Below are 25,231 nucleotides of genomic sequence, written 5' to 3'. Positions count from 1 at the left end.
AAACAATAAATCTTGGGGTAAAGATTAATATCCTTGGATGCACACAATGCCACAAACTTGTCCCAACGGCAGGTGTATACAGTCTTGGTGGAGGGACTCCTACCTTCCAGAATAACCTCACAGACTTCCAGAGGAAGGTCAAAAGCTGTCCACTATCGCTGCTCAATCTCCAAGCATGAAGGATGAGCATGTATAGGTTTGGGTGCAAGACTCTGCCATGCTGCAGCAACAGAAGATGTCCTGAAGGGGCAACCTAAAAGGAGGACCAGTGGTCATGCTCAGGATACCAGACTCTCTGAGTGCAATCCAGAAGCACAAGAAGGACTGGAGCCCAGTTGTTTCAGATCTTCTTGAGAACTCTGGGAAAGAGGTGTGTCGGCAGAAAGACATACAGAAGGCCGAACATCCACTATAGACGAAAGTCAGAGCGAGAACTGCCTCAAATACTCCAGCGCACAAAACTACCGACATTGCAAAGTCTTGACGGTGGTGAACATATCTAACCAAGGCTCTCGCCACTCTTGAAAGAGATCTTGCGCCCCATCCAGATGGAGGAGCCATTTGTCATCCGCTAGGCATTGACGGCTTGGTTAGTCTGTACTGGCGTTCGGAAAGCTCGTCAGGTTTTGAACTAACATGAAAATGCCATGACGTTCCAGCCATATCCAAAGGCGCAGAGCCTTTTAACAAAGGGTCCAGGACCCCACTTCAAATGGTTTGTTATAGTTTCACATGCCGATGGTGTGGTCTGTGAACACCTGCACTAGTCTTTCATTTATTGAAGGAAGCAAGGCTTTCAATGGGAACTGGATCACCCGGAGCTCCAGCAGGTTGATGCAAAGCCTGGATTTTGCCAGAGACTAGAGTCTTCAGATTTCCACCTCTCCCATATGGCCACCCCAGTCTAGGAGTGACTCATCTGTCACTACATTCAGCTCTGGTTGGGGAATGGAGAAGTTGCTACCGCCCATGAAATCCCTATTCGTCAGCCACCTCTGCATGAATATTGCAGTTTCCTCCGAGACTCGGACCAGGATGGAAAGATTCCCCTGATGCTATGCCACTGGAACCTCAGCTTTCACTGCAGAGTCCTTATGTCCTCATGTGCCAATGGGCATATGTCACAAGAAGGAAGTAGGAGGCCATGAGGCCCAATGACCTCAGAGTCAGTCTCACCGAAATCTAGGATTGAGGGTGAAACATCTGTATCATAGCCTAAATGTCCTAGACTCATGGTTTGGGAGGATACACCCAGAACTGCACTGCCTCCAGAAAGGACACAATGAAAGGGAGTGCCTGAGAGAGAGTTAGGTGTAACTTTGGCATACTGATAGTAAACCACAGCGAATGCAGGAGAGTGGGAGGCGACTGCCTGGGGCTAATCGTCCGGGTAGGGGAAAACAGGAACCCCTGATCTCTGCAGATGTGCTGCAACCACTGCCATCACTTTTGTGTACACCTGAGGTGTGATGGTGAGGCCAAGGGGAAGTAGCCAACTGAAAGTGCTCATGGCCCACCGTGAACCTCAGGTAGCGCTTGTGGATAGGCAGGACGGGGATGTGGAAAGTCCAACGTTACCATCCAGTCTCTAGAGGCTAGGGCACACCGGCCTGAGTAAAGGTGAGCATCTTGAATGTTTCCTTTTCCAGGAAGAAGTTGAGATGGTGCAGGTCTAGAACAAGAGGAAGGCCTGCTCCCTTTTTGGGCACCAGAAAGTAGCGGGAATAGCAACCACAAAACTACTTCTTATGGCAGCATCAAATGCGCCCTTGGCCAAAAGACACACCACTTCCTAATAGAGCCAGGAGAGATGGTTCTTCATCAGCTGGACATAAGTGGGAGGCAGAAAGGGGATGAGTAGTCCCTCTGGATGTTTTGCAAAACCCACTTGTCTGCAGCTGCCAGTAGGGCAGTGGACTGACCCAACCTCTGGTTGGTAGTTCCACATGATCTGTGGAAACCACGTCAACAGCCATGAAAAGGTTATGAAGCCTGCTGGCCTTGGTGGCTGGGTGGGAAAGGACGCAGTTGGTTGCCATTACCGTAGCCAAGATAAGAGAAAAAGGTGGACTGGGTTGGCGTGGGGCCACAGATAGGTCCAAGGACCTGGCCATGGCTCTGCTATCCTTAAAGTGCTTCAGCGCTGAGTACACCTTCTCACCAAGGAAGTGAGAGCCATCAAAGAGCATGACCATCGCCAGTGGTTCTCAGCCACGTGTGGCATCTCAGTGCCACAGGAAATGAAATCATTCTGTCCAGCAAGTCGGTTGTGTCAAGACCACATTTGATAGTGAACTTTGCTGCATCTAGCCCATCAGCAACAGCTTGCGAGAGTATTGCTTGGGCCTTCTCCAAGGCCATAGGTAGCACTTACACAACCGATTCACACACAGTGTGTTGGATTAAGCCCAAAAGGAACCCTATCCAGGCCTGGCAAAGATAAAAGGCACAGGCACTGGCTCGAAAGGATTGCTACCAGTCGGCGCCAGAGTCGGCATCGGATGACACCCATCCGGCTTGGTGTCATAGTCGGTTATGACAAAGTCGTCTACACCACAGTGGGGTGTCGGCGGCACAGGGAGCGACGGCACTAGAAAGTTGTGGTCTTGTGGGGGGCACCGCTCCTGATCCAGGACCAGAGCCAAGGGGCCCGACTGGTGCTGCTGGCAGACGTGCCGGCAGGGAACCAGTAGGGAGCCCCCCTCGTCCCCCCCACACACCCATGAGGCCCAAAAGCGCTTCAGAGGGGTCGGGCCGCCTAAATATGAGAAGCATAGCCTCAAAGTTCTTTGACTCGTTCTCTGGATTTGGGAAACTCTGGGAGGTGCAAAGTAGACCCCTGCACAGGCTGCACTGTGTACCGAGGCCTTGAGTGCCGACACTCCAGTGTCCACTTTGAAGACCGCTTCGAATTGTTAGAATTCTTCTGCTTGTGGGACTTACCCAATGACTTGGATGGAGATGATGATTGTCCCAGAGCTGACTTTGAGCGCGCCTGGGACCTTCAGCGCGACCACAATTGAGAGCCTCACAGGGTCATCTGACGTTGAGTAGCAGGGAGCTTCAGAGACCATTCCCTCAGCTTCTTTGGATTCATGGCGCATCAGTCCTCGCAAGTCTTGGACTCACCAAAATTGTGTGAGTACCGAACAGGCCTACCAATTTCAAACAGTCTTCCCCGACCTGATGGCAGCCTGCAATTGTGGGAGAATCAGAGTGTGTCTCTGTGGGCTCTGGTTTCCCAATGCTGAGGGTCGGTGACCTCTCACAGACTTTCTCAGATGACGCATCGGGTCTGCTCAGTCTTTGAGCAGCCCACGTTGGGTTTGGACGTCCTTCTCCACTGCTCCTCGCAATCGATAAGTGCTGTGTACAGCAGCATGGTCACGATGATCTAGGGCTACCTTAGTTCCAGGTAAATTAAATTATTCTATATTTATGTTCTACATTAAAATATTTGTATATAGTTATAAAAATACATTTCCCAATTCTTTCGTATAGAGAGAAGTCCACCCTCTGGCAGAGATCTCCAACAGGTCAAAAATTACTGGTAGTAAGTTTACACCTCTAAATTCTGTTGTAGAATGCTCTACCATGTCACTGATGGGGTGGTGACATGTAGGTCTTTACCTACGTGTAGATATCCAGTCTAAAATGGTGAATAGCAAAACAAAAGTTTAGAATGACACCTCACTGGAGGGTACAGCTACAGGTGAGCAAAAACACAAAAATTTATTTACCTTTATGAATTTGCCCCATTGAGTTAAAAGGCTGACAGACCCTTGCCTACTCAAGGTGAAATGCTACGTGATAGGGGCTGCTCCTCACTATGTTTTGATACCTACGTTCACACTGGGCCCCTAAAGAGCTCTTTGGAGGTTGACAATTATTTCATATGTTCATTTATCACCAGCATTAGAGGTTTCTCGTCCACTTATTTGTGAAATGTGTCCTAACAATGTCCCATTACTCCATCTCAATGGAGCAGGGCCAACATTTTTTAATTTGACATGAAGGGGTTATCGAACAGTTTAGTGATAATCCCTTTCACAAATATAACACGCATTGGCAATAATGAATGCCAAGATGGCCGCGACTGCATCACAATTCATGTGGCACATGGACGGCCAGGTAGGAATGGGATTTGTATTAAATAAAAGGTATTTTTGCCATTTTTTTATTTATTGCTCCAATGCCCATTTTAAAAGGGCAACTTAAATGTAAATAAAGAAAGTGCACAGTAGAGTGCAAAAGAAAGTGAGTGGCCGAAAGCACATTCCTACTGCCAGTCCATTGTACTTTTTTTTTTTTTTTTAAATATTACTTATCCTGTAAGCATCGGTTTGTAGCAGGTAGTGCTTTAGCTTTACATGTTCTGCATACTCCTGCCATCTGTAGTTAGCATGGACATTTCAACTTGTGTTTCTTCAAATGTGTTAAAAGTCACAAGGTATGTCCTTAGTCCACAATATGCATGGGCACTGACTCCACCCTGAATTGCTTTTTGGTCATCGGGTGGGAGGTGAAAGTGGATTAAGATTACTGTGATAGGTCATGTGCATTATAAGTTGTTACATTGTGAGAAAAGTAAAGCGTGCTTTATATGCCAGCTTCAGGGAGGAGAGTGAGTGCTTGTGAATCTACAGCACTACATGCTAATAACAGATGCTTGCAGACAATCTATCTTGCAATGCCAGATTGGAAATGGGTTGACTTTTGTGGGATTTGTGGGATTTGGTAAAAGCTACAAGGAGTAGTTTGGCTTTCTGGAAGGACTTTGATGTCTAAAGTTTGCAAAGCCCTTTCCACTACCAGATCAGGTTGTGGAAAGAATACCAGTAGCTCAATAATTTGGAGAAAGTGAAAAGGTGAGATTACTTTGGGGACTTTGGATTAGTTATAGGTACGGCCCTGTCATTGTGCACCTGATGCCCTTGAGCGAAGTTATGGCTACTGCGAAGGTCACCCTGCAGGATAGGAACTGAAGGCTGAAACAGTGGAGTGATTCTAAAGGCAGACACATAAGCCGTATGAGAACTACTTTAAGGTTTTACAACAGGGCTCAGGATGGTCTTGGGGGTTTTAGCCTGTCATTTCTGTCCATCAACTCCTTAACCACAGAGATTTTGAAATAAGATGAGCGTTCACTGTTCTACATATATGCTGCAACAGTAGGCATTTGGAGATGTATAGAGGTATATGCAAGACATGTCTTCAGAAGGTGTAGATGGTAACAGAGGATATCTTGAACCCTCTCTTTGAAAGGGACTAGTTCCTTCAAGATGAAGAGGTGGAAAAGTATCTTCAACTTGGCTGCAAAACGTTTGTGTGGTGGGCCTATGTGCTTCAAGTAATATGGTTAGGCTGTGGGGTTTTATGTTTAAACCTATAATAACTGATAAAACCCCACTGAACGAAAAATAGCCCTCACCGGTGAAAACATATAAACACTGAAAAAACACCTGCACAACCACAAATTAAATGCCATTCAAAGAAAGGAAAAAGAAAGTGAAAGAGTCATTTTGATCTTACTGAAGGGGTCAATAAAATGTAACTTTGTTATACAAGCAAGCAGTAAGAAAGACTGGCTAACATTATTCTGCTTGAGTTTTGTTCTTTAGGGATGCCACTAAAATATTGTTTCTTCTTCCTTTTACTTTTTTCAGTTTTATGGCCTTTGGTCTAAAGATGCAGGGTTTAGTTTCACGTTTTAGGTTTACTTTAATTATTTTATAAACTGTAGGGCATCAGGACATATCAAACTCACATTTGATATTTTGGCTCCATTATATTCTTTCACTGATAGGTAAAATGGCTAGTTTCATAAAAATCTTTCCTAATATGTGTCATCACATTTGCCCCCAGAGAATGGGTAAAAACCCTTAATACATCAGACCATAGTTTCTAGTAGGTCAGTATTGATAGTAGGTGAATTGCCAACACCTCAGGCTTTAAACATTAAATGCAAGGTATAGTGACAAGTGTATATATCACCAAGCATCTGGGATAGTGGTGAAATCGTGACACCAGACTTTTGGATAACATGGAACGCAGTGTCACTTGTTATGCTCTGCAAAAAAGGTTCTTTCCAAGTTCAACAAAGATTGGAGTGATATTGTTTGTATTTGTAGTGATTCAGCTACGTACATAAAAAATTTGTGTGATGACCTGTCAAAATTGATACCCGAGCTGAAGTGATTCCCTGTAGGAGATCCTTGCCACTTGTTAGATGGTATGCTGAAAGCATCTTTACAATCTTAAGAGTTAATGAGGGATGCTATTGACTTTTTAGTCCATTCTGGTGCACAGTTTTCTTATGCCCAGGAACTAAAACGCAAATATTTATCATTTCGTGCTTTATGTGGCATCAAAGAAAGAGTCATCCCAACTGTGCCCCTTAGATAACGGTTCTCAGCCCAAGGGGCTATGAATGCTGAGAGATTCTTTTCACAGAAGTTTACATGGGAAGGAAAGCACGAGCGCACATGACCAAAGACTCACTGAATAAGTATTGTATGGTCTACTACAATAAGATTAATTTGCAAAAATCTCTTTGGACCTCATATACACTATATGTACACTGTCTATATACCATGTTCTTTCAGTGCAGAAAGCAAGCAATGATAAAAGCAAAACGTTCAATAAAAACCGGAAAAACACTTTTTCTGTTGTTTTTAGTGGCGTGAAAATGTGTAACCACTGATAACAACTGTTTTTTAAGATATTAAAACACTGAAAAAAAAACACCAGAATTTACCAAAAATAGAAACTGAAAACAGGACAGCCTAAATATGGTCATACACTCATCAAGGAGATTTAGGTAGCCAAACTAAGACCTCAAGTGCCATATCACTACGTTGTGCTGCTTGGAATCTGGGTTCCTTATTTGGATATGTTGTTGCGTGAGAAGGTTTGGCCTGTTGGGCAGCTTCTTGTGAGCCTGATGGGCATCTACAGGAGCACACTGACTGCCTGAACTTTTTGACCCAAGTTGGAGCCACTAAGATGAGGGGTATAGACACCTGCCTTATCTTCCTCACCACGTACAGGATGAGTGGGAGAATTAGAAACCTGTAATCAAATATTCCTGATAATTTTTTACCATAGTGCATTGCCCTTGGACAGTTTTTATGGGTACTGAGATGTGAAGCAAAGGCATTTTGCCTTGGCTTCGAAGCAGTTAATGGCTGGAGCTCCCTACTGTTGTGATTTGCATGTAGAGTTCTAACTTGCCCGATGCTTCCTGCTTAACAGGTCTGCAAAGTCGTTGTCCATCCCGGTAGGTGTTCAGCTAACAGGTGGATCGTGTTGTGAATTGCCCAGTGCCCGATCTCCTCTGCTAATGCAGAAAGCTGAGGGGAACGAGTTCTCCCTTAGTCCTGTATGTACTATATGGCTATGATTTTTTCTGTCCTTTTGAGGTCCACTTTACCCTTAACAAGTTTTTAAAAGGGTCAGTGCTATAGCTAGCTGAAGTGCCAATCTTGTTTGTAAGAGGTCCCAGTACCATACAGTCATGTTGCAGAGATGTGCCCTCCACCCAGTGAGCAATGCGTCAGTGATGACAGTTGTTAGGTTTGGCGGTGTCTAGTTGGCAGAGGTAGGTACCTTTGTCCAAATAGGGGCCCTTGCGTCTAGTCAAGGTAAGGGGGTACACTCCTAATATAACCCCTGCGCACCCCCTTGGTAGCTTGGCACAAGCAGACAGGCTTATCCCAGAGGCAGTGTGTTAAGCATTTGTGAACACATACAGTAACCCAGTGACAACACTACAGATGGACACCACACCAGTTGTATATTAAAAATTAGTATTCTTTATATAGATTTAACACAGGACCACAAACGACAAAAATCCACAATACTGTACTTTAAAAATGGTAGAAATAGCTTAGTTCTCTTAAGATGTAAAATGCGACACTTTGAGTTCAATGTACCTTGGGATGCGTAACGCTATACAACGAAAGTGTTGCAGGGAAGGTGATGCGTCGGTTCCTTACATGCAAGAACGGTGATGCATCGGGTCCCTACTGAAGCGTAGGGGAGGCGTTGGTTATTCTCTGCGAGGGGAGGTGATGCGTCGGTTTCTTACTGCGCTTCCGTGGCGCTGCGACCAGCAGCGCCGTGATGCGATGAAGATCCGGTTCAATGAAACAAAGATGGCATCTTCTTCTTGATGCGACACGATGCGTGCACGCCCGACGACGACTCAGCGATTCTTCTGAGCCACAACTGGCCCTGCAACACGCTTCCCGGTGATGCGGCGTCGATCCTTTTCTCCGGCGATGCGAGGCGCTTCGGCGATGCGATGCGACAGCTGCAGTGGTGGCGACGCGCTTCTCCATTGATGCGGCGGCATCCTATGCGACGTCAATCCTCTTCTCCGGCGATGCGACGACAGCGGCTGTGGCAGCGACGCGCTTCTTTTTCGGGAGTCGCGCTTCCAGCTCTTTGCGACAGGCAGGCCCTCAGAAAGCCCAACACAACAGCAGGCACTTCCTAAGAACTCTTGGGGAGCTGGTTGGTGAAGTCTGTTGTCCCTTAGACTTCAGAAGAAGGCTAGCTCTAACTCAAGCCCTTGGAGATCATTCACAAGTTGAATGAAAGTAGCACCAAAGTTCTTTCTCCTCTCTTTGGGAGTCAGGCAACAACTGCAGGCCAATCCTTCACGCTTAGGGATAGTCTCTCCTCAGTCTCTCTGGTTCCTCTCCTCAGCAAAGGTTGCTTCTTGTTTCCCAAAAATGATGCAAAGTTCTGGGGTCTGGGTCCTCAATTTCACTTTGTTCTCTGAAGGCAGAAAGGCAAACCAGTTTGGGTCAGTCCTGGAGCACTTAGTTGACAAGACTCCTTCTTTCCTTTCACAGTGTAGGGCAGGGACATCAGACGCACCACAAGAGGTGGAAACAGCATTGTGGAGGGAAGGCACAGCCCTATTCAGGTCCCAGGTGCAACTCCTCCCTCCCATATGCATGCAGATATCTCTATTCAGCCCTGTGCTGACTCACCCGGTCTCCTGGAATCCCCTAGCCCCTGTCACTCAAACTCCAGACAAGGAATACACAACCTAGTATAGGGAAGCTTGGCTAGTTAGACAAGAAAATACTCACTTTCTAAAAGTGGTATTTTCAAACACAGAATGTTAAAACCAACTTCACTAAAAGATGTATTTTATCATGCTGAGTTCAGGCATTCTAAACTCGAATTTCTACCTAGTTCCCCGAGTCATTCAGTATTATAAGATGTAATAATCAAACTGTCCATTCCGGCCTATGGGGAACAGGTAGCCTTGCAAAAGTGAAAAACAAAAATGGTTGTAATGTACTATTAGGACTTGCCACACACACCAGGGCATGTCGTACCTTATACTTACAATGCACCCTGCCCTTGGGCCTACCATAGGGGTGACTAATATGAAGAAAAGGGAAGGCTTAGGGGCTGGCAAGTGGGTGCACTTGCCAGTCAACATGGCAGTACCAGACTGCACACAGGCTCTGCAATGGCAGACCTGAGACACACTTTACAAGCTGGTTCTGTGGGTGGCACAACCAGTGCAGTAAGCCCACCAGCAGCATTTAATTTACAAGCCCTGGGCACACGCAGTGCACTGTACTAGGGTCTGACAAGTAAACAAATCAGCCAATCATGGAGTCACTAATCCATATATCAATTTATAATAGGGAGAGCATATGCACTTTAGCACTGATCAGCAGTGGTAAAGTGCCCGGAGTCATAAAACCAACAAAAACAGGTCAGACAAAATACAGGAGGAAGGCAAAAACTTCACCACTGACCCTGCAACAAGTGCCAAGTCCAACAATAATCACCTGCAGAAGAGGGTCCAAGAAAGGCCTGCCAAGCCACAGGTTACTGCTGGTCCACTGTTGCAGAGAGCACGAGTGCTGGCCTTTATTAACAATATATGTTCCCAATGAACTTCCGCTTGTGACCATTGCTTCACAAGGCACTGCTGGAGTGGGTGATCTGTAATTTGGTGTGCAGCACGATTGCTATGCAAGGTGCCATCATAACTAAGAACTTCATTATAGTTCCTGGAGTTCGCAGACGAAAGGATTGAAAACGGCATCAACCGCTGAAATGCCATCACCCTATGCTGGTTAGGATATGTTTTCCCTGTGACAGCGTTTAACACTGAGCCCTGAAAGGGCTAATTCTGATGGGCTTGGAGGAGAGACTTCTTTGTGGTTATGGTGAATCCTACACTGTGAAGCAGAGTTACGGCTGTCTGAGTGTGTGCTATGCATTGTTGCATGCTGCTCCTCTTGGTCAATCGTTTACGTACGGGAAAATGCTTATGGTGCCTCTGCAAACACGAGAAACCCCTTCTAGGCACTAGGTAAAGACCCTGGGAGCCACAGTGACTCCAAAGGGTAGAACTTTGAATTGCTAGTGTTGTCCACTTAACACGAACCAAAGGCAATTGTGATAGCCAGGGTGAAAAGGGATATGGAAGTGGGCTTTCTTTAGATCTTGTGTGGCCATGAAGTCCCATGGGTGGAGCAGCTGGATGACATCAAATGAAGGTGCTTCGACAGGATTACTGTATTAGTGGCCTAATGGGCTGAGAGGCATACGACCTAAGATGGACCAGAGAGCTGTTGTTTTTTGGGATCAGGAAATACAGCGAGTAAATGCCTTTATGCCACTGCTGTGGGGGCATGAGCTGTATTTGACCCTGTTGGCCAGGTGCTTGAAGCTCTTCCTCAAAGCGGGCGAGGTGGGCTTGGCTGAGGATCTAGTGGCATGGTGGTATTTTAGAGGGAAAAAGTTTTGAATTCTGATCCAGAATTATGAACCACTGTTAAGACCCAGAGGTCTGAGGTGATTTCCTCCCAGCTAGGGTGGAAATCTTCAATGTCAACCCATTACTAGTTGTGTGACGTAGGAGGAGCATAGGGGAGTCAGTGTTTGGGAATGGAAGCTTATTGCTTGAGCCGGCTTTACTAATGCTTTTGCCATTGTTACCCTGGTAGCCACCCCTCGTGTATCCTCTGCTTGCCAGACATTTGTGACAAGTCTGCTGCTGGAAAAACACACAAGATGATGGACGGAATGTTACACATTGGCAAAACATTCACTCCCAGTCACAGATCTGGGTTCAATCCATCGGTATTTTGCTCACCATGCCAACCCAGTTCAGACATGGCCATATGCAAATCAGTCTTGACCCTGTGCCTCATGGGAACAGTCCAGCCGAACTGCCAAGCCATGTGTTCCCTTGACCGGAATCAAGCATTCTAGGACCGGTTTCTAGCTATCAGCTGTCATCGGCCACGATAGCTTGACTCCAGTGGCGTAGTGAGCACGGGACTCACTTCTGGGCATACCCTTCCCACATAGGGCGAACAGCAAAACACACAAGATGATGGACGGAATGTTGCACATTGGCAAAACCTTCACCCCCAGTCACAGATCTGGGTTTAATCCATCGTTATTTTGCTCACCATGCCACCCCAGTTCAGACATGGCCAAATGCAAATCAGTCTTGACCCTGTGCCTCATGGGAACAGTCCAGCCCGAACTGCCAAGCCATGTCTTCCCTGGACCGGAATCAAGCATCCTAGGACCGGTTTCTGGCTATCAGCCGTCATCAGCCAGGATAGCTTGACTCCAGTCTGCTGCTGGCACTGGCAGATTTGCGCCTGGCCTGTGTTGGGGTGTGACAAACTGCAACATGCCATGAACCTAGCAATCTCAATGTTCTCTCTTATTTTTTCCATCATCTAATCTACTTGGGTCCCAAAAGATATATTCTGTCATACCTCCTCTTTCTGGGGGCTTACAGTTGCATTTCCTCCAAGTGAAACCTGTCATACCTCGACAGCAAGCCACCCAAATTGGCAATATGCCATTGGGTGGTTGCAATAAACACCATGCGCAAGCCAGAGGCATTGAGGCACTTACTGTCCTTGTCCTGGCGGAGGAGGGGCATCACCCAGGTCTTGGGTAAGGCCTGTTTTTGCACTGCATGTACAATCAAGTAGTCTGGGGGACTCTCCGCAGATGTAAAGTGGGTTATTGGGAGGAGCCTTGATCTTCTCCACCCGCCGTGTGGCCACCCTTGCCTTGACAGTGTCCATTAAATTATCCGGGGCAGACTTTTACTTATCCTTGGTGCATTGGGAGGAACGGAACAGTACACTCAGTCTTGGAGAGGGTCTCTACTAAAATGTTTTCCTCATCCTGCATTACATTCATGTTGACCTTACGGTGGAGGGCCGCCCTCCGCATGACGCCATGATGCACGGTGGTTTCGTCCTGCGAGAAAGGTTTAGCGGAGTATGGCTGCAGATCAGTATTGTCCGTAGGGTCGGCATTATGATCGTTCCCCTCTCCTTTTCCAGGAAGCTCATTGTAAGGGTCTCCCTCCTAATAAAGGCTGCCCGAGTATGAGTGCACTGACCTCTAGTGGTGGTAGAGGGAGAGGTGAGTCTAGGTGTGGTTGTGGTGGAGTTGAATGACTAGGTGTGGGAGCCTGGGATGCAGGACTGGTAGCCTTGTCCTTGTACTTCTTGGGCACCGGATGATGTGGTGTACCGAGGGCTAACTCCTACTCAAACGTTAGCTAACGAATCTTAGAAATTAGTGGCGGACAGTTATCCTGCTGTTAGCTTAGCGATATTGCCAGTTTCTGGGTGAATAAAGAGACACTTCTGCGAGGCATCAAGTTCCTCTGATAGTCTTTACAGGATGGAAGTCTTGTGTTAACGGGGTCTTCACCATCAACTTAGCGCTCCGTCTCTGGGGTACTCTTGGTGTTGATTTCAGCTCCTAAGGAGGAGGTCTAGCACCCTTCAGAGAAGATTAGGTTCAATAACCGTCATTGTTTGGCATCCTTCGCTGGGAGCTTGCTCAGCTCCGAAGCCTTTTCTCAATGCCCACCAGAGGACCAATGCAGTGGTGGCCCAGAGACTGGGAATTTCTTTCTACCCTGTTCAGTATTCAATGCCAGAATTTTGCAAGAGCAGTGCTCTGCTTTGGCGTGGGGGTACTTAAAGAAACAGTGGTTCATCCCCGATCTTTGCTACACTTAAGTAATAGTCATCCCCCTTGTTTTTTTCTTAGTTCAGGGAACTTCTGGTTTCGACGCTGAGGGTGCCTCATCTTGGTCTTCTCCCTTGGAAACAAACATTTCTGGCTGAGTGCTGGTTAGGGCACTGGAATCCTGGAAGATCCTGATACTTCCTCCTTTGAGTCAAGAGGGTCTTTGCCAAAAATGTTGGAAGTCTAAGAGGATGACTACTGCTGTATTTTAGAGTACACCCAATGTAGTTCTCTTTGGTACCTTAAGGTCTTCTTGTAGCGAAAGGCGAGGCTGAAGTGACAAAGCTTGCAAACCCTTTGCTGGTCCACCTATAGGTACTTTGCAATGCACCGTGTACAGAATTAAAAGGGTATTCATTCCATCACCCCCTTCTACATTCATTCTCAGGGCAGAATCAAAAGCCAACCAGTGCCTTGAAACTTCTTCGAAGAAAATAAGTTGCAATGTCCAAACCCAACACTAGACGGCAGGAGCACGCAGAGCATGTGTACAGCCATATATACCACAAATGTAAATAAATATACATGCATACATTCAAAGGCAGCTGGACTGGGGAGTGGGACTGGAAAGCACTGTGGATCAATGGGTGAGAGGTGGAGTGCCCATGGGCGCTGGATAATAAAAACAGGAACGAGGAAACAACAGAAGGGAATCACAATTCTAAAAGTAAAATTAGAGAGCAGGGGCAGAAATACAGAAGGGACATGGAAACACAAACACTGTCTGGACATACCAAAAGGGGTGGGGTAGGAGGAAAGAGTCAGCAGTTGAAGGATACAGACAATCGCACAACAAAAACATGAAAAGATTGGAAAACCACTGAATCAAGAGCAGAGGCCCGAGATGGTCCCTATCTTCTTTTACACTGTGTGTTTTTTAGGGAGTGATGCACCTGTTGTAAAAGTAAACGGAGAGTGATACTCTGTAGGGCCTGGACTGTGACTGGTCTGAAAAATATTTAGATACCACCTGTAGTGGGCTGGGTGGACCTTGCACTCACTTTGTGCTTTATGTATAGACAGCACCTATCACAGTCAAATACATCAAATTAACATCAACCTCAACTGGGGCCCACCGTGGATGCAGGCATCCAAACATGGTGAAAAGCAGAATCTATGATTATATGTGCTATAATCTGTTGAACTTTAAGCCTGTTGAACTTTAACTGAATGTGTTGAGTAGATCTGTGGCTGGCAGTTATTCCTTGGAAAGGTCTATAGGGACTCCTGTATCATTCAGGTTTTTCGGATGCCTTATAAGGAGGTTATGATGGAAAGCCCATAAAAGATGATATGACCTACTCCTCCTTGAGTGTTCAGCAAAATCTGCTGTCTCACAGTTGAGAATCAGAGCGCAAGACTAAGGAAGTTTGTCCACAGTCTTACCTGATTATTATGGAGGTACCTTGGAGGTTCCGTGATACTAGCTGTTTTGGATCCAGGCCAGCAAGAAGAAGGGCGTTAAGCAGTAAACTTCAGTTCAACCTCCTTTTAGTGAAACTGCATTATAAATGGTCACTGCTACTTAGCACAAACACTATTTCAGTAAAACCAGACCCTTTCTTCCAAATGATTTTTGTTCTGGGTCCAACTGTTTCCTATTGGGTGTTTCCTGTTCCGAAACAAGCTGCTTCCTTTTGGATGGTGCCTTTTCTACCAATATATAAAGGGCTTCTAATCAGTGGACCACAGTTTCTCAGCTCCTCGAGCTTGTTCCTGCTGTTGGATTCTTTGCTCCATCTCTGCTCTATTCTGGCAGCCTTCAGGGTGTTTGCATTCCTGCCATCAGTGCGGTCAGATCCAGTTCTGCTTAGTGCTGCCATCTCCAGTTGTTCCCCAGTCCTGGTCTTACATTAGTCCAAAACTTGGGCCTTATAAAAACTATTCGGCACCTCCAGCACATTGGAGGTTTTGTGCCTTTGAACTTTAATTTCTGGTACTGTCAGGAAATTCTTAGTGGCTCATAGTAACTCTCAATTACTCTTTGTACCAGCCCGAGACCTGGGGCGTGCAGTGCATTGTAGTGTATAGTCTGTCCGATTTGTTTTGGTTTTGTTCATTTGGTTCCATCTGGACCACTGCCTAATGATCCTGTACAGGAGGAGGTCCACCTCTAGTACCCGGAGATGTATAGTACTTACCTTGTTGTGGGAAGTTGGGTGACAGATGCTCAATGGGTAAAAGTGGGGGGGGTTGTTATTGTTGGGGGGGTTTTGATTGGGTTTATGCGTTCTCTGTTTTGTTGTTTTCTGTCAGGATTGCTTCTGTATCTGCCTAATGCTTCCCCTGTATCTGTTGTGGAGGGTCTTTCTACCCCAATTTTACCCCCATATAGTTACCATGATGGAGTTTGTTCTCATCTCTTGGAATGAGAACGGTCTACTGGACTGTATTAAGCGCACTTGCGGTCCTCAAGTTTCTTTGGCGTCATCAGCCTGGGGATGCTCTGCTGCAAGAGACACCTCCTTCTAGGAACCCTCTGTCCCTTCCTGTGCCTGTTTGGTTATGACCGTGTCCACCACTTGAGCTTCAGTAAAGGTTCTAGAGGGGTGACAATCCTCCTATACAAAAACTTGCCATTAGTGGCCACATAGATCATACATGACCCCAAGGCAATTATGTGGGACTGGTCGGGACACTGGAGGGGAACCCTAAAATCCGAGTATCTATATACCTCCCCATTTACAATGGCAAACTCTTCAAGATCTTCCTGAGGTGCTAGATTTGTTAACATATGAGGTGCTACTTCTTGGGGGAGGCTTTAATGCCATCCCAATCCCTGACATGGATGTCTTTGGTGCCATCAAAAATTTGCCAAGCTCTCTTCAAGACCCTTGAATCCTAAATGGACTCCCTGGTACTCTGTGACATTTGGCAAGTGTGGCACCCGCGGAGGAGCGCTTATACTCACACTTCTGGGTCCTCGAAAGCTATATCTTGCACAGACCATATATTTCTCCCGGCCGCAGATGTGTCCTCCAATTTATCCGTCGATCTGCTCAGGTGGGCTATCTCAGATCATTCCCCAATGCTGCTCCAATTCGGGGTACGGGTACGGCATAAAAGGCCTATGTGGCTTCTAAATACCTGGATCCACAAGCACGAAGGTTTCTTGTACCACCTGTCCAAGGAACTACGATCCTATTTCAAAACCAATGAGGGGACGCTACATGGGGAGGGGGCATATTATGGGTGGCGAGTAAATCCACCATCCGTTGTGCAGCCAAAGCATACCTTAAGTGCATGGCCCGAGATAGACGCTAGCGCACAACGGAGTTTGAATCCTGCATTCGCCAGATGGAGAATTTGGCAGCAACTGATGTAACTGACTTCCAGACCCGACAGTTTGAGACTGAAAGGGCATCACTACGCCATATCGCCTTCCAAAAAGTCCGCCAATGTTGGTGAGCCTCCACTCAATGGGTATATGAATATGGGGACTAAAGCAATATGCTTCTATATCAATTGGCTACCAGAAATGTCAGCTTCAGCCTCATTCCGTCTGGCGACAATGCATTTGGGTACTCGGTTACGACTGCCAACGCCATTGAGAATGTATTTGAAGACTATTATGAGACACTCTATACCCGTCACACTCGAACCGCCTCTGAGCTGGCGCAGCCGTCATTATCTGATAGCCTCCTTTCCCATTTGACACAACCCCAACGGAAATCCTTAGACTGCCCTATCACTGAAGGTTATATTTAGATGGCCATTAAAGATTTGAAACTGGAAAGACCCAAGTCCAAGTCGTTTCCCTCTCAAACACTGCTCTAAACTCTGAGACGTCGTCACACTGCACCTTCTCTGTCTGTATACAGAGGCAGAGAAGTGAGGGTCCTTTGCCAAAGAGCTTGGCCTGGCGACCCTTGTAGTTATCTCTAAATCAGATCACCCAGCGACTAAATGTGCTTCCTCTAGGCCCATGTACCTAATCAATACAGATCTTGAAATCTACACAAAAACTCTGACGACTAGGCTACAACCAGTCCTACAGCCTCTGATCCATCCAGAACAATGTGGCTTTATGCCCCAGCACAGCACTAGACATTGTATCTGTCGAGTACTGGCTGACGTAATAGACATTGATGAGGCAGCAGCCCTATTACGGGTCATCTTTGAATAGTCCTTTGATACGGTCATTTGGAACTATCTAGAGTTGATGTTGCTCCATATGGGCTTTGGATCCCACTTTCGAACTATTGTGGCCCTCCTATATTCGCAACCCTCCGCTAAGGTCCTTGTCAACGGTGTGCTCTCTCGCAAATTTTTTATCTACCGTAGCACTCAGCAGGGTTGTCCCCTCTCCCTCCTTCCTCTTCGTCCTGGGCATAGAACCCTTAGCCCGTAAAATCCATTTGGATTGCTCAGATGCAGGGTTGGAGATGGAGTGGAATGCTGGAGGACAGGATCGCACTATCTGTGGATTATGTCCTCCTGTTTCTTGCTGATTCTGCGGTGTTGGGCCCACATATTATTGAAATCCTCTAACTCTTCAAGGTGGCCTTGGGACTACGGATAAACTGTAGGAAATCACTCCTATCTCGTTTTACAGGGGCATAAAGCAACACAGGAATACCTGTTCACAGCCAGAGTTTCAAGTACTTAGGGGTCCACTTAACAACCGCGCTAGAACTCACCCGTCATCTCAACTTTACCCCACTTCTCAAGGAGACCAAAAATAGCTTAGCCGATTGGCACAACCTCCATCTAAACATCTTGGGTCGAGTCGCACTGATCAAAATGATGATATTTCCCAGCTTCCTTTGCGCCCTGCTCCAAATTCCCGGTACATGTGGTTTTTGATTTAATGTGAAGTGATTTACCAAAATTGGTGTTATTTTTGAGATATTTGTTACTGTTCATACCAGACTCCGACCACTTCTTTAACTGACCCAGGTCAGAGAGTTCTTAGGGTCTACCCCGTTGTAACTCACCACTGCTCCAAATTCCCAACGGCTGGTACACTGAAGTAGTGGCGGTACTGTGGACCTTTCTATAGCGAGGCCGTCCTGCGCGCATTGCTCAGGCTAAATGTCAGCGCTCAGTATACAACGGTGAGTTGGGAGCCGTTGACATCCGTCTATATTATGGGGCATCCCACCTCTTGGTTATCAGTGATTGGTTAACTGGTGGTTGGAATATCCCAGCATACCAGCTAGTGCTGTCTTGCTTTGATTTCGATGGGCTAATACACTGTCTCTATGGCTGACAGGCTCCCCTCGTCATCCTGGAGGTCACCCGAGTGATATTCCTGTGTGAAGGGCTGACAATAGGTTCACCAGCTGGAACGGGAAACTGACCCATAAAACTCCTCTATGGAGGGGACGGTGGCTAGACCACACAGTGCACCTGGAGGGCTTTAGCTATAGGGATCTCATCGGAATTACGGTGCTGGGTGATGTGTGGCACGGGTCCTCTGGGTGCTCCTTTCGAAGACTTCCAGATTCAATGTACAGCCAATGCCACAAATATTTGCAGTTGAGGCATGCACTCAGACAGTATCATGCTCGCTTAACGGACCTACTGGAGTTTAGTTCCCTGGAAGCGTGACTGTAGATGGCCGGTCTGGGGCACGATGATATCTCCCAACTGTATCGCTCCCTAGCCTGTAATGCCCCAGAGACATTGAACCCGCTCTGATAGAAATTGGAGGGGTGAGGGGGGGAGCTGGAGGATAGGAAGTGGTAAGAGGAGTGCACAGCCCTTCGACAACTTGCTATATCTGGAAGACTCAGACTAATCCAATTAAGCTACCTTCATTTAACTTACATAACGATACAAAGACTCTGGCACGCAGGCATTTTCCGCGAGCCTAACTGGTCTCAATGCTCGTCCCACGGAGCATACTTTTTCCATGTGGTCTGGCAGTGCCCTACAAGAATAATTGCAGCAGTGACAGAATACATTTTTCCCAAATAGTAATATTGAGGAAATCAAAAACACCCCACTCCAAAAACAAAAGGTGTCTGAGTGTTTGTGGAGGTGGTGGAGGTGTTGTAACAACGGGGCAAGAGGACATCTGTCGGGCATAATTCATCTTATTTGGTTATCCTGAAACTCTGACATGAATCCAGTCATCCTAGGACTATGTTGGCGAATCTGGTTTAGACAAAGCATGTAATTTCTTTCCCTCCGAGCCCTACACCCTGATTAGTAGAGCATGCTTGCAGAAAGGGACACATTTAAGAAAATATCAACACAGTCGGTTCTGCTGCACCAAATTTCTCAGTGAGGAGACAGACAAAACTGGTATGAGAGTAGCAGTGGCTAGTATAAATACCAAGGACCCTAAGTGAAGGCTATAATGTCCGGCTTTACGAGAAATGTGTTAACAACCAACAAATTGGTGTCAGACGGATACAGGCAGGCACTACAGTTCTTTTCCCCACTAAACTGCAAGTGCGTGTTTATCTGAGAGGCCCACGAGAAAAGGGGATTGCATACTTTGAAAGTTACATTTATGTTCTTTGAAAAAACGTTCACTGGGTAGTTAAAGAAAATATATTTAAATGTACTTTCACTTATCACCTGCGGGAAGAAAACGTCTATATCTCACCTTGTTTAGCTTTCCAAGTGCAGATATTAAATCTGCCCATTCGCTGGAATACTCAAAGTTTTTTAGAGCCTTATCAACGGCTGCAACATAGTTCCTGTATTTGGAGTCACTCAGTAACTCCACCTCCTCTGTGTTCATCCTCCCGCAAGTCTCACTAGAGATCAGCTCCAAAATCATGCAAATTCATGACCTAAAAAACACAAAAAGAATGCCTCTTTAGGGAATAACACTGTGCAAGATGCATGCATTTAATCGTACATATATTAATAAGAATGGTTCAATGACGTACTGGAATACTCCTGACATTGACTCGCAGTCTTTACCCAGGAAACACACAGCCCTACCACCCATTAAATTTACCATAAACGATATGGCTCTACCCCAATTTAACTGATACCTAACACCCCACCAGGAAACTCATGCGGTAGTCAACAGGTCGAAGACAGACATCACGTGATGGTGAATAAGGTATAAATTCATGGTTTTGATGAGATAGAGCAGGACCAGGGGAAATAGCTGCATCATTACAATTTGATCTCCAGTTCTTATTATACTTATTACCTAATTGGGGACAGATATATGGCAACGTGGGCAAATAGAATGACATGTGGATACTGGCTGCAATATCCTGCTCAGAAACACATATAACTGGCTGAAAATCCATCGCCTCAATGGCTGCAGAAGGGAAACTTTCAATTTAAGCCCAAAGACCTGTGATGTTTGAAGTTGATATCCACCCACACCACTATATATATGACTTTCTATAGGATAGTTGCCCACTCAAAGAGTAGCAAAGCTGAAAATCCTCGTGTTAATCTGACAGTGTCAAAAACCTTTATGTCCAGAGGCTAAGTTCTCACAAACTTAAAGTATCCTTGTCTCCACTGGTGCTGCGCTGCTGAAAAGACAATATATGAGAGTAGGGGCTGCCCTAAGAAATGGTAAAAGGTGTGGCAAAAGTGGGAAGTGTACAGGGGTAATTGAGGGATACCCAATTGCTAAAGCGGGAGGGGGTGGTTGACTGAGAGTGTATTGAGCGTGGAATCTGCTAGAACTGTTGCCTATTTTACTAACATCTATTTGTCAACGAAACGCGAAGCAAGATGGCATGCATGCATTATCAACCATTGCTTTTTGTAATGTTATATATTGATACTGACGAATGTTTAATAAATAGAAGTGTAAAAAAATTAAAGTATCCTTGTCTCAATACTGGCTAGCACAGCCCAAGCTTAAGTATATGTCTGACTGAGGGAGGTTTTGTGGGTGAAAGGATTCAAAGCGTAACAAGCAATACAGTTATGAGGAAAAGGAATGCAACAAATAAGGTTGGATAATCAACCACAGAACTACACTCCACCAGATGGAAAAAGAAAGTGAATCAATCTCACGCTACAATGCAATGCATGCAGAATATAGTGGCTGCCCAGGAAGCACATGAGCATAGCACAGGAAAGGTAACTGGAGAAAATCTGAGGGGACAGGTATACTACACTAGACATTCCACACATGCTAGAGGAACATTGATTTGGATCAGACCAGGTGCCCCCTTTGAAAATGGTCAATCTTATGTCAAGTGTAGCAGTTTAAGCACCTCTGCTATGTGCCTTGCACATTGCACTATTTTCTTTAAAGATTTTAACAAACGTGCAACCTGATACTGTTTAGTTTACATTGGGCTGGTCTGTGTTTGCAAAAATGTCTTGATACACAAATTACATTTCAAACTTCCGTTGCACATGGCACCGTGTGCCTTAAACTGGCTTGGTATTGTCAAAGTTGCTAATGCAATTTTGCACATTGCCTTTTAGCAAGCAAATATGCTGCAAATCCTGTTCTTCCATTTTAAACAATGGCTCAGTTGAATCCTTTTGTGTCAAACTCAGACTTTCTTGTTCTCATGGGACGTTTTAACTTTGCAGGCTAAATGCGTTTAATCTATATGTCTGTTTGTTAAGATTTTTATTAACCTTACAATAAACATTCTCTCTCATTTGGAAATATTATTAAATGTATTGATAGAGAAGGCCATTATGTAGCATGAGAGAGTCAACTGTTGGGAGAACCATTGATGACGGTTGACTTGTATGCTGCTAACAAGTCTTAAATGGATTTTCTGGAAAGCCTTTCCGAACCTGTAGCTCACTCACCTCACCTAAAATTACTAAGGGGAGGAGATTATAAATGCATTGTAGAAACTGACCTAGATCGCTCGCACTCCCCGATAGCCGGAACAATGGATCTTAAAGAGGCGGGGCATTGCAGTAAATGGAAGGGGCAGCAGAGACAGAATGCTGCAGGGAGACAGTACACCCATGTGAATGACTGCTTGTTCTACTTCCCTACTTATGAACCAGCCATACACATTGGATACCTTCCAGCAGTCAGCACAGGTTAAACAGGGAGTGAGAAATCGTGACTATTTGTGCAGGATTATTTCTGACCACAGTCCATTACTGCTCACAGGGATATGGGGTAGGTGTTTTTACAAGTATCAAGTACACCGTTGTGTACTTGATACTTGTACAACAGCAACTCTCCAAGAAGTAGCCTTTAGGAACACAATTAGGGAAGTAATTATTAATTACTTCAAAGACAGCATAACCTCAGTGAAAGATGTAAACAGAGTGGAAAACCATTGAGGCAGCAATAAGAGGTGGCTGCAAGAACACTTCTAGTGGGGTTTAACAGAGAAAACAAAATTAGCTCTCCCTATTAAGAAACAAGCGCTAGGATGGTGAGGTGCAGGGCTGTTTAACCCTCCCTCATTAAAAGGTTGAGTTCCTTACACTATAAAATATATGTACCAGCCACCATGATGAATGAAGTTGACACAAAGGGGTGGTTAGGGGGTTATCAGCTATGACAAAAATTTCAAGGAACTCGATGGTGGTGCTAAGGAGATATGATCAATCTCAACCTCACTTATATGGAGAAATAAAGACTATTATTTTCTAGATATTATACTGACATATATCTAACCACAAGCACCACAGGCAGATCAAATACAGAATTCCCTGCATTAAGCCGAATTACATACTTGAACAACAGAGGGGGTGCAGGACCCCGTTAACCCCTTTCAAGGCAAGAACTGCTATACACTATCTGGAAAGGAGTAAAAAACTTAGGTCAAATGACTAGGCATAGATTTTTATGGCACATTAGGAGACATGCTTGGTTCACTCTTCTTGGATATTTATATGGCAGTGGAATTGACCCACAAAGGAGCCAATAATAGTGCCCTTGTTCAAACCAGGAAGGATTCCAGCTGATTAGATCTTGTTCCGACCTCAGTCTATGCTTAACCTTGATTGCAAGATACTGTGGAAAATTGCTGTTTACAGATTACTTAAGGTGTTACCTGCACTGGTGCACCCTGACTAGAGTGTTCTCTGCAGGGCCGCAATACCTCTCCCAGTTTCATAGGCTTTTTTTACTTGCTAGCAAGCATCCCAGAGGGCTGCATGCAATTGATGGTGGCATCACACAACATTGTGAAGGCCTTCAATGCCAGCAGTTCTTGAAGCAGTTCTTGAGGGCATGGGATTCAGGGGGAAAATGTGTGCCGGATTAGTTATTGTGTATAGGTCTTACAGGAACTTGTCCACACAGCTGGTCAATGGTCAGTGGAAGGGACCTCAAGACAAGGCGACCCATTTTCCCTTGTATTATTTGCATTTGCAGTGAAACAACTGGCCTGCAGAGCAGAGTTCAGAGTTTCAAAGAGTGATTGAGTCTGATGGGAAAGAGACACTGTAGCTCACTGTATGCAAATAATGTGTCATATCATGGAGAGGTGAGCAGTGATGTGGAATTTATTATGTATGTTACTGATGTTGCGCTTATTTCCAGAGTCATTTGGAAGCCTTGGTGGGATATAAGGGGCAAGCCCTACGATCTGGAATAATACATACAGCTCAGTATTGATGGAAAAAGGCTCCTCGAGAGGTTATGGCAAACAGTTGCTTATGCACCTGATGTAGCAGTCTGGTAACCTCCTACGTTTCAGGACACTACTGCCAGAAGCAATACCAAAACGTTTGGTGGGGGGGAAACTGCTGTAAAGAGAGTGGAGGACCTATATGAATAGGGCAGTCTCCATGCATGTGTTATGCTCGAATAGACGTGTTATTCCAACAAGCCACTTTATCGCATGTGGATTGCTATTGCGTGCCACAAGGTCAATCCAAAGGATGGAGCAGCGCAAAACCCTTTCTGTGTGGTACTGATAGTGCTGTTCACACAGGGAGGAAGTTTACTATGACATTATAGTCAATACTGAAGGGCACCAATGACACACACCTGGAAGACGTTATATCGCTTTGAAAGCAAGATTGACAAAAGATATGGCTGGTGTGGAGTGGGCTGCTAGGGTGTGGAGAAACATCTGCTTTAAAATCATACAATTTAATTATTTAAACCAAACGTACCTGACCCTAAAATTCCTGTGTACGATATTTTACGGTCTTAAAGAAAAATGCCCAGGCGTTGAGATAGGTAGTTCAATTTCTACTACATGATATGGGATTGTAGAAGGTTGATAGAATACTTGGATGGTGTAATAGACAAGGTGTCCTCACTGCCGGCAGAGTAAGACTTAATAAGCTTGAGATACGTTTATAAGAGGGACAAAAGAAAATTGTAATGGAGGTCAGCTGACTTTTCTTTTCTACTGACCAAACGGCTGACTGTGGCGATGTGATGATGTGGTGATTCCCACAGGCAAGGATAGCGGCCTGGTTGATAGAAGTGAGGAGAAGGGCGGAGGCTAACAGGGCTGCAGTAGTTCAGGGGCGGCTCTAGGCTCATGGCGGCCCTGGGCAGGGAGCGTAGGTAGGGGGCCCCGGAAGAGGGGGTCTGGGCGGGGCGGAGCGCGGAGGCCAGTGAAGAGGGGGGGGGGGGTCAGGGTGTTTGGAAGTGGAACAGAGCCGGAGGCCGCATATCCCTGCCAGGGGCCGCCACGAAAATATGTATCCCTCCTCAGAGGATTATTATATTAAGGATATATATTGGCGTGGTTGCCCCTTAGGTTTGGTGGCCCTGTGCAGGTGCACAGCTTGCACATGCCTAAGGCCGCCCCTGAGTAGTTAGCCATGCAACAGTGACGTTTTCGAAAATCAGAGTGGGTAAAGAAATACTGTTAAAACTGATAGAGACCTTTTTAATCGGCGGCCAGTTGGAACAAGGATGCTTTCCTTAAGATACAGACTTTCGGATACAGATCTGAAAGTCGAGATACCCTTTGTCAAGTCAAGAGAAGGAATAGGGGTAATAGTGCATGGCACTCACTGTGAAGAAGAGAATAGAGAACGCAAACATAATTAAACAGTTCAAATGACAAGGTTGAAGGCAATACTGAAACACATGCTACACTGAATGAATTAAAAACCCCAGATTTATTTTTATGTGCATGCCATGCGGAATTAATGTTCATATGGCATGTAAAATGTATACTTTTGGAACATATACAGAAATATTTTTTACAAGTTCAAAAAGCTTTCCAAAGCAAATGCAAGATTTTTTTTATGAAAGAAAAACTGGTTTCCTGTTTCAGTGGTCAATTCCCTCTTCACTCTTCCTCAAAATGCAACTGAGGATGCCTCCTGCCCCTAA

The 25,231-nt window shown here is 45.6% G+C and overlaps 1 protein-coding gene across 2 annotated transcripts in view; it reads right to left on the bottom strand.

The window, feature by feature from the left end:
• DOP1A (DOP1 leucine zipper like protein A) overlaps positions 1-25,231 on the bottom strand; it is a 1,012,538-nt gene that overhangs the window by 883,610 nt on the left and 103,697 nt on the right. For both annotated transcript variants that reach the window (XM_078648131.1, XM_078648132.1), the window contains one exon: positions 19,619-19,808. In XM_078648131.1, the coding sequence (XP_078504257.1) occupies positions 19,619-19,795 (177 nt within the window). In that variant the 5' untranslated portion in view covers positions 19,796-19,808. The remainder of the gene's footprint in view (positions 1-19,618; positions 19,809-25,231) is intronic.

This window comes from Lissotriton helveticus, chromosome 6 (genome assembly GCF_964261635.1).
Source record: "Lissotriton helveticus chromosome 6, aLisHel1.1, whole genome shotgun sequence".
NCBI lineage: Eukaryota > Metazoa > Chordata > Amphibia > Caudata > Salamandridae > Lissotriton > Lissotriton helveticus.
This window is presented reverse-complemented; position numbering and strand designations above follow the sequence as displayed.